The 15,556-nt window shown below is 42.9% G+C and overlaps 1 protein-coding gene across 2 annotated transcripts in view; it reads right to left on the reverse strand.

Moving 5' to 3' along the window:
• The window catches only part of tanc1a (tetratricopeptide repeat, ankyrin repeat and coiled-coil containing 1a), a 229,619-nt gene that overhangs the window by 117,598 nt on the left and 96,465 nt on the right, over positions 1 to 15,556 (reverse strand). For both annotated transcript variants that reach the window (XM_067987420.1, XM_067987421.1), the window contains one exon: positions 12,841 to 12,954. In XM_067987420.1, the coding sequence (XP_067843521.1) occupies positions 12,841 to 12,954 (114 nt within the window). The remainder of the gene's footprint in view (positions 1 to 12,840; positions 12,955 to 15,556) is intronic.

Consider the following 15,556-nt stretch of genomic DNA (forward strand, 5'->3'; position numbering starts at 1 on the left):
GCTGGCCTCAAATTTTGCTTGCTAGCCTAAACTGCTTGGGCCTGCTCCTGCCAACATGCCTGCCTCTCGGTTTATGCTACTGTTAATTATTCTACAGTCTCCCATTGACCTAAACTTTTGCTGGCCTCCGTGGACCTCTAATCCTGTGGGACTCAATCTCTGTTTAGCTGGAAATCGGGTTAGTAACGTGTGCTGGAAAAAGCTGCCCAATCCAACTTCAAACTCTGGCAGCACCCACAATTCCAAATCTTTGACCTCTCCAGGTCTTCAGAACCTGAGCCACTACTTTCCCAGCAGGTCAGACCCTGCCTACAGAACTCTTAAGGCTGTAGCTAATATCAATCACTGTTGCTCTTGCTCCAGTTGTCCATGTAAAATGGCTACTACCTTGGATTTAAGCTTCTCTCCCCCGCATCTTTGCCTCTCGTACCCCCCCCCCCCAATGCTAGCTGACAAACTGTTATCTGCCCACCCCGTTTTCCAGATCCATTCAACAATTCTCCCCAATGAATCCATGCTTTCTGACATTAATAGAACAGTCAATGGATAAACTTAAACATGTTTTTGTGAAATGTGTAATTTTTTATTTGGCTTTAAACCTTATTTTGGACATTAAATGTTGTAGTTACTAAGAGAAAACCGATGAGTGAACCTTTTTCCAGAAAGCGTTTTGAATGATGTGGGGAAAAGATAATGCACCACTACATGACAGTGTCACAGGAAGCCGTGATCAGATTAGTATTGGAAATCCTATGAGAGCATTACATACTAGTGTCACAAGGAAGCACAGGGAAAGAGTCACAAACACCTGTGAACATGATAATGAGAACCTCCATAAGGATATTTACATTGCATTTTTAAAAATGGTACACGCAATCGATGATCCAATTTTAGTATAATAGTCAATCTCTCGCAGCATTGCACATAGGCAGTCCAGATGAAGTGCAGTGTTTATGTGAGTGGAATTAGAGAGTGGGAGATAATTGGATCACGGCTGAAGGTGGATTGCTGGAGAGCAGAATAGGCGAGGGCAGTGGTGGGGGAAGGTACAGCGAGGTTAGAGGCTGGGGCAGGTAAAGCAGAAATGGGCTCGAGGCTCGGGAGAGCAAGGGGGAAGGTAGAGAAGGATTACAGTGGAAGGTAGAGCGGATTAGGGACTAGGACGAGGAAGAAGGCCGACAAGGATTAGAAGCTGGGGTGAGGGGAGGAGGCAGAGGAAGGTAAAGCATTGCAAGTGGGCAAAGGAGAGTTAGAGGCCTGCCAGAGGTTGGGGCAAAGAAAAATGGAAGGTGCCAGAGCAGGGTTGGGGCACAAAGGAAATGGCCATACTAGTGGAAACAATGACACCAGTACAGTAAACATGATCAGAGTAGAGCTGGAGAGGATGGCAGGATAAGGGGAAGGAGTCAGGAGGAGGTGGGAGGCAGGAGGTGAGTGGGGGAAGAAGGGGAAGGAAAGAATGGTGAGATGGGGAAACAGAAAGAAGAGACAGACACACACATACCAGCTTTCTACCTCCGTTATGTCCATACAGGTCCCTGTCTCAACCACTCCCTGTGGTAAAACATTCCATGCTCCCACATTCTCAGTAAATTAATTTCTCCTAAACTCTCTCCTCACTTTCTGATAATTATAAATTTATGACTCCTCATCACCGACTCCCCAAACAGAGGAAATAGTCTTTCCCCATCACTATCAAAACTCTTCATAATTTTAAAAACTATTAAATCTCCTCTTAGCCTTCTCTGCTTTAGTGGAAATAGTTCCATTACCCCTCTCATAAGTTTCCCATCCTTGGCATCATCCTGGTGAATTTACACTATGGCTGTTCGGCCTGTATTCACTCGAGTTTAGAAGAATGCGAGGGGATCTCATCGAAACATATAAAATTCTGACAGCGCTAGACAGACTGGATGCAGGGAGGATGTTTCCCCTGGCTGGGGGGTCCAGAACGAGGGGTCACAGTCTCAGAATACGGGGTAGGACATTTAGAACTGAACTGAGGAGAAATTTCTTCACTCGGAGGGTGGTGAACCTGTGGCATTCTCTACCACAGAAGGCTGTGGAGGCCAAGTCACTGATTATATTTAAGAAGGAGCTAGATAGATTTCTAGACACAAAAGGCATCAAGGGGTATGGAGAGAGAGCGGGATTGGTATTGAGATAGAGGATCAGCCATGATCATATTGAATGGCCTACTCCTGCTCCTATTTTCTATGTTTCTGCCCTTTCTATAATGGGTGCCCTAAACTGCATACAGAACTGTGACCTAACCTTCGGGATAGCCTTCCCTTGTTCCAGAAATCACTCCAATAACCCAAGATTGCAAACCCATCCCTCTTGCATCAGCCACAAACTGGCCTTCCAAATTATCCTTTCCTCTACCTATCCAGTGTATGGCACAGGAAATAATCTGGAAATTACCACCCATGGTGTTATTTTTCAATCTAATGCCTAACTTCTCAAGGCCTTTGCAAGACCTCAAACATCGGTTCCAAAGTGGATGAGGAGGTTCTACATGGTGCTGTAAGTTTCTAAAATTGTGGCAGGGGAACGACGGTAAACTAAAATCAGGAGGGAGCCTGGACTGAATGAATGATGTTAACAGGGCATCAACGGATCAGGGCCACAGTTAGCAGGATCTAAATATCCGAAAAGTAAGAACTGTGGCTGGATTTGGAGGATAAAAAGACAACACATCAGGGTCTTAACAAGTGAAAATCGAGGCCAGAAGCCAAAAAGTGTCAAGGCTAAAAGAAATTAAAATAAATATGTAAAATTAAAAATACATTAAAAGAAATTGATAAAATGAAGAGTTTTCCAGCAGAGAAGACAAAATCAGATTGAAACGAAAATGGGGTAAACTCGGCGACTGATGCCACAGTCACCTGGGGGCAAGAGGCTTGTAACTACATTGTCACAGGCAACGGTTTACCATTATAAATGTTTATATAGGCAGTTTCCATTCTAAATGTTGACCTAAAAAGTAGTACTCAAATGCTCGACACAGGAAGTTTGTGGACAGTATGTACATGTATACGCATGATCTTTAATTTGTATACTAGTGCAGTGTTATCTAATAGAAATCGCTGACTAGCCATAGGCAACATCGTTTTAACCACATGCACTAATTTTAGTAGAAAACACCTTACACACAATACAAGCAAACTTCATTATAATGAATCCCCTCGGGACCAACAGAAAAGATTGCTGTATCAGGGTGTTCACTATAATAGGATTTGGCGATTTGCTGCATCAGAAAAATAAACAAGCAACTTGAATTGAACATCATTTTATTGAACTTCATATTATTTGTGGTTTTCTCAATGCACACTGTTAACCAGCACAAAAAGATCCTCAGTGCGTGTGAAGTTTCATAGTTGTGATTGCTTTACTGAACTCATTCAGTGAAGGGATAACTGGTTCTGTGCCTTCAATGTCCTCGTCACCAGAAGTTTCCTCATCCTCTCCCCGACTCAATGTCATTGATTCAATGATGTCCTCATCGTTCATAGTTGCTCGTGTAGGGTCTTGATTTTTTCAAATTCAATTTCCTGCCGTTTTGTTTCTGAAATTTCTAGTGTATCACATCCCTAACAGACAGCATCTCCTTCTTTTGATCATGTTTAAAGCAGTTCACAAAACACGTTTCTGACATCTGCTCCCATGGTTTGCGTGTGAAGTGCATGGCCCGCAGAATGTCAATCTGGATTTCTTTTTACTACTGTCCATGCACTCTATCATCTCCCTCAACTTCCTGTACCAGGAATTGAAGCACTGAATAACAGCCTGGACCATGGGCTGAAGAGCACTTGTTGCATTATGGGGGTGAAAGTGCACGGTGACTGCTTTGAGGTCGTTGACTTTCGGATGCAAAGGGGAAATGTCGATGAACAGCAGCATTTTAAGGCATTCAGATTGCATTATTCTGTCCAACGATCTAATCCATTCAGTCCAGATACCTCCAGTCACCTAGGCTTTTTTTTTGTTGTTCCTGTACATTACTGGCAGCGTCTTTACATTTTTGAAACACCTAGAATTCTTTGCTTTACCAATTAAAAAAGGGGCAGATGATCGGCTCCATCCATGTTTCCTCCTAGTAGAAGAGTAACTCACTGTTTGCTTTGTTTAGTGCCAGCACAGTCATCACCAGTATTTGCAAGAGTTTAATTGGGAAAGACTTGATTAAAAAAAAGTCCAGTTTCGGTGACGTTATAAATGTCTCTCGGATTGTATAAGAGATGGAAAAGCATCCATCAGCCATGCGCAAGTCACCTCTGTTAACCTCACCCTTTGCTGACAAATGCCTTAAATTTAAACCATGCCGCTGCTTAAAGCGATCCAGCTATCCATTTGAAGTTTACGGTGCCTGAAGAACGGACACATTTTTCGGCCTTTTCTCCTAACATGTCCTCAGACACTGGAATATTACTCTCTGGTTGTTTTAAACCAGCGATAAATTACATCAAGATCTTCATGAGTCACAGTATGGATTTGTTTTCTCTGGATTGGCGTTTTATCTTCGATGATAGCAGACTTGATATCTCCTCTGTCAGCCCACACAGCTGCAACAATGCTCTTTGCTAAGCCAAGTTTTTTGCAGATTGCGGCTTGCGATTTTCCTTTAGAGTCCAAATCATCGATGATTTGAAGTTTTGTTTTCAGAGACAAAGATCTCTTACTTGTCATCTTCAAGCACATGCCTGTTTTCTCGTTGCAGTTGCCCCCTCCCCCCCCATCCGTTACCTCGTTTCAGTTTGCGTGTGGTCCTTATCAAGCAATATATGCATACGGCATGTGGGATTCGCACAACGATTGGCTATCTTTCAATTAGTCCCAGATTCAATTTCATCATTGTATCTGGATCGATCCAGGTCGATCCCATTTAAGTGTTTATTGCAGAAGGGCTGATTTCCATTTGGGAAAAAAAAAATCGGGTCTTATCATTGGGATTGTTAAAACCAGGTGTTTGTTACAAGCACGGTTCATTATAGTGAAGTTAGCTTGTATTTACATAACAAACATATACCACCATTCAGTGTGAAACTTTGCAGTCTTTCCCTTTTACCAAAGTTTGGAAATCTGGCATAAATTTATCAGACACAGCATATCATGGTGCCGTTTCTAGGTTTTTGTTCAGCATTTGCAAGCATTACTTCGACTTCATCAGAGTGATTGCTGAGAATGTTGACTCCCATGAGACGTGCCAGACTCGCACCTGCTCTCCATCCAGAATGCGGTTGAATGCTGCTTGCCCTTTGTCCTGTTCGAGCTGCTAGTTATTGGTTAGGCTTGCTTTCTTCTGCTGGCCTACAGTGGTTATTCCAATTGGTCAAGCTGACCATGATAATAGCTCCCCTCTCCATATCTGGTGTTTCCACCCGTGTTACACACCATTTTAGCAGATAACTAAGGAAGTAAAGCAGTAACTAAGGAAGTAAAGCAGTAACCAAGGAAGTAAAGCACACACAATGGTCAAAATATAGTTGCACACTCTGCTTTTCGTCTTACCATTTTACCAAAAAGTTTGAAGTACACATATATAGACTATGAAAATGGATATTGAGATCACATGCCCAACGACACTGTCTATTACTCATTATTTATTCAATCAAAAATGCAAGTGACATCTGGATTTCCAATTATCTATATGTGGCTGGTGGGCCAATGTATTGAACATCAATGATAAGTCAGCGGATAGATAAGCTGTGCTTTTTGCGTTCATGATTTTCTCCTCTTTGGTTCTCTGGTACTTTTTAATGTTATTTTCATTTGTTACGGATGGTAGGGTTCCCAAGATCTGGGAGCATTGAGATGGGCACAGATATCTGGTAATAAGAAGGAAGGAGGGCCACAATATGTCAATATTGGATGGGGAGAAAGAAAGGAAAATGAGCCCAGCCAAACCCACCTAAACCAGATTAGCCTGGGTTCCTGCAGCCGGTTTTTAAGCTGAAAATTCCCTGCTACTGTATTTGACAACCTTATCCTTGCATCTACAGTATTCATCTTAAACTTACTCGTCGACGTGTGTGGAGATGGGCATGCAACCAACCCATCTTTCTGGTGAATTAGACATGAACATCTTTGGCATGACCAAATCACTGGTTAAATTACTGTTTAAAATACCAGCTGTCCAATTTGGCTCCAAAAAAATCTGTCCACAAGCAATATACAGAGATTAAATATAATGTACCTCGGCAGTACCTCACTTGACATGAACCAAGTGGAGTGCAGTTTTCTATCCAAAAAAAATCTCCAGAGCCAGAAGTTAGATTAAGATTTAAGGTCAGCTATTTACAGAATTACATCTTCCAGTTTTTGGTTTAATTATGACACTTAACAGGGCTACCCCAGCTGTTACTTGTCCTAAATATATATTAATAAGAAATAATGCTGATTTATCAGTAATGGGAGTCACCATGGGATACCACCATTCACTGTTCATGTACTCCTTCATTGTGATCCTATCAGCTCCCTCCTACACATTTCAGCATGTTAAATTCTTAATTTCAGAAAAATAACTAGGGTGAAACAGATGGTATGATTCCAGTGAAGGCCTCCACTTCCCCAAAATCCAACATTAAGCAGTCAACAAGATTTAATTCATCACTAACATCAGAAACTTTATAACAGGAGCCTGAATGACAATTCCAATACTACTTTTCAAATACCTACGTTAGGTATCTACATCAGGTACAGTCCCACCGCTTATAGTGGTCATGTTCGTTTGAATGCAATTTGCCTGCTATAAGCGATGGCCGGTATAATGTTTGACAGACTTTATGGCAGGTGAGCACCACTTTTAATAAGACTTCTCTCAACGATATGTAATGTAACAGATTACTTCTGATTCATACTATGCAGACTGTATGTTGCAAGTTGTAGACCTCCATACTGCAGTCTCTTTATAAGATACAAAATTATACTTTTAATCTAGATTTATATAGATCTAATAGGCTGTCGCACCCGTCGGCGCAGTATAGCAAGTAAGATCGGTCAGAGGAAGAACATAAGAAATAGGAGCAGGAGTAGGTCATATGGTCCCTCGAACCAGCTCCGCCATTCATTAAGATCATGGCTGATCTTCGACCTCAATTCCACTTTCCCGCCCAATCCCCATATCCCTCGATTCCTTTAGAGTCCAAAAATCTATCTATCTCAGTCTTGAATATACTCAACGACTCAGCATCCACAGCCCTCTGGGATAGAGTACTCCAAATATTCACAACCCTCTGAGGAAGAAATTCCTCCTTATCTCAGTCTTAAATGGCCGACCCCTTATCCTGAGACTATACCCCCTAGTTCAAGACTTTCCAGCCAGGGGAAACATCCTCTCAGCATCTACCGTGTCAAGCCCTCTAAAAATCTTATTTGTTTCAATGAGATCTCCTCTCATTCTTCTAAACTCCAGTGTATAGGCCCATTCAACTCAATCTCTCCTCATACGACAACCCTCTCATTCCAGAAATCAATCTTCACTGCACTGCCTCTAAGGCAAGTATATCCTTCCTTAGGTAAGGAGACCAAAACTGCACACAGTACTCCAGGTGTGGTCTCACCAAAGTCCTGTACAGTTGCAGCAAAACTTCCTTACTCTTGTACTCCAATTCCCTGGCAATCAAGGCCAACATACTATTGCCTTCCTAATTGCTTGCTGTACCTGCATGTTAACTTTCTGTGCTTCATGTACAAGGACACCCAAATCGCTCTGAACACCAACATTTAATAGTTTCTCACCATTTAAAAAATATTCTGTTTTTCTATTTTCCTTACCAAAGTGAATAACCTCACATTTTCCTCCATCTACCACCTTCTTGCCCACTCACTTAACCTGTCGATATCCCTTTGCAGCCTCTTTGCATCCTCCTCACAGCTTACTTTCCCACTTTGTATCGTCAGCAAACTTGGATACATTACACTCGGTCCCTTCATCTAAGTCATTAATATAGATTGTAAATAGCTGAGGCCCAAGCAACGATCCCTGCGGCACCCCACTAGTTACAGCTTGCCAACCCAAAAATGACCCGTTTATTCCTACACTCTTTCCTGTTCGTTAACCAATCCTCAATCCATGCTAATATATTACCTCCAATCCCATGAGCCCTAATCTTGTGTAACAACTTATTTTGTACCTTATCTAATGCCTTTTGAAAATCCAAATTTATTACATCCAATGGTTCCCCCTTATCTACCCTGCTAGTTACACCCTTAAAAAGCTCTAATAGATTTGTCAAACACTATTTTCCTTTCATAAAACCGTGTTGACACTGCCTAATCATATTATGATTTTCTAAGTGTCCTGTTACTACATCCTTAATAATAGATTGTAGCATTTTCCCTGCTACTGATCTGGCCTAAAGTTCCCCGTTTTCTCTCTCCCTCCTTTCTTGAATAGCAGGGTTACATTTGCTACCTACCAATCCATGAGGCCCGTTCTAGAATCTAGGGAATTCTCGAAGATCAAAACCAATGCATCCGCCTCTTTTAAAACTCTAGGATGTAGGCCATCAGGTCCAGAGGATTTGTCAGCTTTTAGTCCCATCAATTTTTCTAAAACTTTTTCTTCAGTAATCTTAATTACTTTAAGCTCCTCCCTCTCATTAGACCCTTGGTTCCCCACTATTTCTGGTATGTTTTTTGTGTCTTCTACTGTGAAGACATATCTCTCATATAGATCTACTAGGATTTTTAGGAAGAACAATAAATTAGCAATACCATTTAAGGGCATGAACTACTTCTTACTTATGTGTAGGTAAAATTCAAACATCTTAGAGAAGGTGCAGAAGAGATTTACTAGAATGGTACCAGGGATGAGGGACTTCAATTATGGAGAGACTGGAGAAGCTGGGGTTGTTCTCCTTAGAGCAGAGGTTATGGGGAGATTTGACAGGTGTTCAAAATCATGAACAGGTTTGATAGAATAAATAAGGAGAAATTATTTCCAGTGGCAGAATGGCTGATTTAGCATCATGCTAATTATGCAGAAAAGCTACAATATAGGGATGGTAATATTATTTTAACATTTAGTGCACTTTAATGAGGTCCAAACTAGTGAGTAAGCACAGCCGTTTCTGCCCGAAATAAACAGAGCACTTAAGACACTACAACCAGCAGCTTTGAAATTGACATTAATGCAAATGGATAATGGTTATCGCTTTTTCGACGATATAAGCCACTGCCCGTTTTAAATGTGGATGTTTTAAGTAGTGGGGACTGTACCTACATTATGGAATGTCTTGTAACCATGCCCTCCATATCACATCCTGTGGCGCTGCTCATGCATTCTGCTGCTGGCCTACATATTCGCAACCCCTCAAATAATGAAGCAGTCCGAGCCCGCATGCAGCAAGACCTGGACAACATCCAGGCTTGGGCTCATAAGTGGCAAGTAACATTCGCGCCACACAAGTGCCAGGCAATGACCATCTCCAACAAGAGTCTAAGCACCTCCCCTTGATATTCAACGGCATCACCATCACCGAATCCCCCACCATCAACATCCTGGGGGTCACCATTGACCAGAAACTTAACTGGACCAGCCATATAAATACTGTGGCTACAAGAGCAGGTCAGAGGCTGGGTATTCTGTGGCGACTGACTCACCTCCTGACTCCCCAAAGCCTCTCCACCATCTACAAGGCACAAGTCAGGAGTGTGATGGAATACTCTCCACTTGCCTGGATGACTGCAGCTCCAACAACACTCAAGAAGCTCGACACCATCCAGGACAAAGCAGCCTGCTTGATTGGCACCCCATCCACCACCCTAAACATTCACTCCCTTCACCACCGGCACACAGTGGCTGCAGTGTGTACCATCCACAGGATGCACTGCAGCAACTCGCCAAGGCTTCTTCAACAGCACCTCCCAAACCCAAAACCTCTACTACCTAGAAGGACAAGAGCAGCAGGTACATGGGAACACCACCACCTGCACGTTCCCCTCCAAGTCACACACCATCCCGACTTGGAAATATATCGCCATTCCTTCATCGTCGCTGGGTCAATACCCTGGAACTCCCTTCCTAACAACACTGTGGGAGAACCTTCACCACACGGACTGCAGCGGTTCAAGAAGGCGGCTCACCACCACCTTCTCGAGGGCAATTAGGGATGGGCAATAAATGCCAGCCTCGCCAGCGACGCCCACATCCCATGAACGAATAAAAAAAACATGCATTGTAATAGAGGGCAGACTGTATCTGAGAATTGTACTTCAAGTGTCAGAATTTCTGGGGCTTGGGCATGTGTTTTTTTTAAATAATATGCATTAGTTGACCTCCCACTGAGCACAGGTAAAATGTAGTTAATAACAGCTAAAATCACCACCTTCACTTTTCTCTTTCCTCACACTCGTGTAACCTTCATTTGTAATCTGTATGCACCAGAACATAAAACTACCTAAGCAAGCAGTCTTAAGCGTATGAAACTTAGCTACATTAAACCACCTCAGATTGGGAAAAACAAGGCTCAAATGCAAAGTCGATGTGACAGGTCCAACAAGCTTTTGTTTTCTAGGCATCATTCATTTTCTCCAGCTGAATTTCCTGTCAAAAACAGGCATTGGTCTAAAATATCAGCCAGTGAACCTCAACAACTGGATAATACACCCCAACAGAGTAAGGAAAGTTGCCACCTTTCGCTCCAGGTTGCCAACTCTGCTGAACATATTCTTAGAGGTTCCATTTTCCCACCTCCACACTCCGACATTTGGTCGCCCGACGGGTTCATCCTTGGGGTGCACTGCCTTCCCACACCATAGTTATTGTTCTGAGTTATTATCACATGACGGGACATGGCAAAGAACCATGAACTTCTCACTTGCACTTCCATACTGATGCTGTTCAGAGTTCAATCAACTTTGCCCAGTGGTGACTGTGTAATTAACAATAATGGTCATGGCAAATAATTTGCACTGTGTGCCTGATTTAAAGGATTGCCCAGCTATGTAATATGGAAGGTGAACAGACTGTCACCCAACTAGATGATTCTTGATGGTCAAACAGCCTTTTCTTCCCCATCTCCAATATTTTTATAACTAATAAACAAAAATGTTCAAAGAAAATGAAAGAAAACAATTTTTTAAATGCCCATATGATTTTTCTCTTGGGTGGGGGAGATTAATCTTTACTTCCTGGGGTCTCCAGGACAATCCTGTATTTTTTGCTGTTTGTATTGTGACATCACTATGAAAATACATCAGTCTCTGTATTATGTCAGTGCTCTGAAAATACACTTAACATGAATAAGATTAACTCTATGCATTCTTGAGACATATTACATAGCTGGGCAATCCTTTAAATCGGGCAATCCTTGAAATCAGGCACAGAGCGCAAATTATTTGCCATGACCATTATTGTCAATTACACAGTCACCGCTTACAGCATGTTAAGCCCGTTGCTATTTCGGACAGAACTATTCAAGTGAGTAGTTCACATCTCATTAAGGTGCAATTATCTATTATACTTCTAGGTTAAGTGCACCGGCTATTTCGGGAATGGAGCAACATGGGGAATTCAGCTAAAGAGAAGCTGGGCAAAGTTGATTGAACTCTGAACAGCATCAGTATGGAAGCGCAAGTGAGAATTTCATGGTTCTTTGCCATATCCTGTCATGTGATAATAACTCAGGACAATAACTACGGTATACATTGCTCCAGAGAAAAGTACGAGAGGATCAGAATTATAGAGTGCTGAGTTCCAGCAGCACCTCTCATGATTTCATTAGTACAGGTATAGTGACGAGGGAGATTAACTAGCCTTAAACAGAACTCTTTGAAATACTCTATAAAGAAAAAATGTTCCAGTCAAGTTATAAAAAAAACCAATGGGCAAACAGCGATAGGGACCACTAATAATAATTACAGCTCCAATATCACAAGATTCTTGTCCATCAATGGCTTCTTGTTATAACGATCCTTCTGACTAAGGGCTCACAATTAAGCAAAATGTGGACTGATACCAGATAGGTTGTCAGTTATTGTGAATGTGTTAGTGCTCAGACTGGTAAATAAAAGGGCTTATAAGTAACAGGTATGGGGTTAGAATAAAGATTTTATGATATTATCAGTGATGAGTACATCAGGCGTAACAATCTTGGAAGAACATAGCTCTATGTTAGAAAAAAATACATCCATAGCACATTTCTCGATATCATGCAATATTTTTGGCTTACATTGTTGAAGACAGCCAACCATTTCAGACTTTGTGAAGATACCAGTTAGAACTCAGCCTACTGTAGTTATCAACTGTTCAACAAGACATATTTTTAACACCTTAATGGATCTAAGATAATAGCTATTTTGTTCCACAAAACAATTCAATAACCAGCTTAATATTCAAATTAAATAATTACAAAATATCAGGCAGCAAGATATTATCCAAGCGTGGTGTGACAGTTATATAGGCCTCTTGCAAATGTGTATTGCATTTCCAGTGGAACCAAAATATTGCCTTCATTAGATGTCTAAGAAGTAATTCTTTGATTCCACACTCCCAGCAGGCAAGCCAGGCATGAAGCGAACGTGTGTCACAGAAAGGGCTACACATTATTGGCCAAATTCTCTAACCCATGTTCCCATTAAGCATGGCTCCCCAGAGGAGGAGTGAGATAGCAGAATTACCCTTGTAACACCAAGTATGTCTCAGACTACCTAATGACCTTATATAAAAGTTTTCTGGGAGCTTTTCATTCTTAAAGCTGCACAGAATGGGAACATAATACTGAAGGTCACTCAATACACAGATTGTTTTTACACTTTAGTTATCTTTTAGCTACAGTGGCTTCCATCATTTACTCTTAACACTATTAAACTGTGAAACAAGATGGGTATACTTACCATTATGTGCAAATTGGGATGGGTCTGTTTTCTCTGTCAACTTCGTCAATGCTGAGGCAATTGCATCTCCTGGCACCTTAGGGCTTTCCACATACTTAAGCTTCCTGATTGGGCCTGCATAAGGAAAAAATTCCTTTCCTGTTAACTTCTTCCAGACGGAACCTTTTTGTAGTTAAACATTCATACAATACTGCCAAAGCTTAGTGCAGTCGTCCTGACTGAAACAGACAACTGAAACAATGCTCATGCTTTTCAATAGGCTGGTAATTCAGGAAGGAAAAGTCCAACCAAAAAAGTGCTAGGAATGTAAACTACAGCACAAAACCAAAGTAAATACCTACTTGTGAAATTGCTGGGATATAGCCCTTTAAATATAAAACATACTGTTGATTGTTGAAAGATTAACTTCTGAGTTACCTAAAACAAAGAATGTTGCAAATCAGAGGAATTTGAGAGCCCAGAGAGCGGTGGCAAAGAGCGAGACCAGAGCGGGGATACAAACAGCACGGAGAGAGCGAGAGATCAGTCGGTGAGCGGCGGCAAAGAGCGAGACCAGAGCGTAGATATAAACAGCGCGGAGAGAGCGGGAGTTCAGTCGGTGAGCGGCGGCAAAGAGCGAGACCAGAGCGGGGATAAAAACAGCGCGGAGAGAGCGAGAGTTCAGTCGGTGAGCGGCGGCAAAGAACGAGACCAGAGCGGGGATAAAAACAGCGCGGAGAGAGTGAGAGTTCAGTCGGTGAGCGGCGGCAAAGAGCGAGACCAGAGCGGGGATAAAAACAGCGCGGAGAGAGTGAGAGTTCAGTCGGTGAGCGGCGGCAAAGAGCGAGACCAGAGCGGGGATATAAACAGCGCGGAGAGAGCGAGAGTTCAGTCGGTGAGCGGGGGGAGAGAGAGACCAGAGCTTACTCTGAGAGCGAGACTCTGAGACCAGCGGCAGTTCGAGGTGACGTCACCAGTCAGAAAGTGACGCGGCACAGGAGAGGCAGCTGATTGGTGAGTAGGTTCAGGTGAGTATTTCTACCGTTTTACTGTAAGTAAAGTAATAAGAAAGGGAAGGTCTGCAGGTTTTATAGCAGGTAATGTGTTTTTTTAAGTGAACCTAGGTCCCAAGTATAGTTAACATTTTCTAATTTCAACGTAATTTAAAAGGGGTAACTAAGCTAAGGCAAGTCATGGCAGCAGACCTCGCACCCGTGATATGCCCCTCCTGCAAGATGTGGGAAGTCATGGACACTACCAGTGTCCCTGCCGACCATGTGTGCAGGAAGTGTGTCCACCTGCAGCTACTGACCGATCGTATCTCGGAGCTGGAGCTGCGGGTGGATCCACTGTGGAGCATCCGCGATGCAGAGAAACTCGTGGATAGCACGTTTAGCGAGTTGGTCACACCGCAGGTAAAGGGTATACAGGCAGGAAGTGAATGGGTGACCACCAGGAAGAGTAAGAGGTGCAGGCAGGTAGTGCAGGGGTCCCCTGTGGCCATCCCCCTCTCAAAAAGATATGCCACTTTGGATGCTGTTGGGGGGGATGACTTATCAGGGGAAGGCAGCAGCAGCCAACTTCCTGGCACCACGGGTGGCTCTGCTGCACAGGCTGGGAGGAAAAAGAGTGGAAGAGCTATAGTGATAGGGGACTCAATTGTTAGGGGAATAGACAGGCGTTTCTGCGGCCGCAACCGAGACTCCAGGATGGTGTGTTGCCTCCCTGGTGCAAGGATCAAGGACGTCTCGGAGCAGCTACAGAACATTTTGGAGGGGGAGGGCAAACAGCCAGCTGTCGTGGTGCACACAGGCACCAACGATATAGGTAAAAAAGGGGATGAATTCCTAAAAGCAGAATATAGGGAGTTAGGAGGTAAATTAAAAAATAGGACCTCAAAGGTAGTAATCTCAGGATTGCTGCCAGTGCCACGTGCTAGTCAGAGTAGAAATAGGAGGATATTTCAAATGAATACATGGCTAGAGGAATGGTGCAAGGGGAGGGATTCAAATTCCTGGGACACTGGAAACGGTTCTGGGGGAGGTGGGACCAGTACAAACCGGATGGTCTGCACCCGGGCAGGGCCGGGACCGCTGTCCTAGGAGGAGTGTTTGCTAGTGCTGTTGGGGAGGGTTTAAACTAAAGTGGCAGGGGGTTGGGAACCTGAGCAGGGAGACAGAGGAAAGCATATCAGGAAGGGACAGAAGGTATGGAGTAATAGGTAAAGTGTTTAAAAAGGAAAAAGCAGGAACTAAGTGTCACAAAACAGATTTGAAAGTTCTTTATCTGAATGCACGTAGCATTCGTAACAAAATGGACGAGTTAACGGCACAAATAACTGCGTATGGGTATGATCTTGTGGCCATTACAGAAACATGGCTGCAGGGTGACAACGACTGGGAATTAAATATGCCAGGGTATTTAACAATAAGGAAGGACAGGCAGGAAGGAAGGGGAGGTGGGGTGGCTATGTTAATAAAGGAAGGAATCACTAATACAGATAAATGATATTGGGACAGAGCATCAAGATAATGAAACAGTTTGGGTAGAGATAAGGAATAATAAGGGGAAAAAACACTAGTGGGCATAGTATATAGGCCTCCTAATAGTTGCAACTCTGCTGGAAGAAGTATTAATCAGGAAATAGTCGGGGCATGTAATAAGGGAGCAGCTATAATTATGGGGGATTTTAACTATCATACTAACTGGACAAATCAAATTGGGCAGAGCAGCCTTG

This window comes from Heptranchias perlo, chromosome 7 (assembly GCF_035084215.1).
Source record: "Heptranchias perlo isolate sHepPer1 chromosome 7, sHepPer1.hap1, whole genome shotgun sequence".
NCBI lineage: Eukaryota > Metazoa > Chordata > Chondrichthyes > Hexanchiformes > Hexanchidae > Heptranchias > Heptranchias perlo.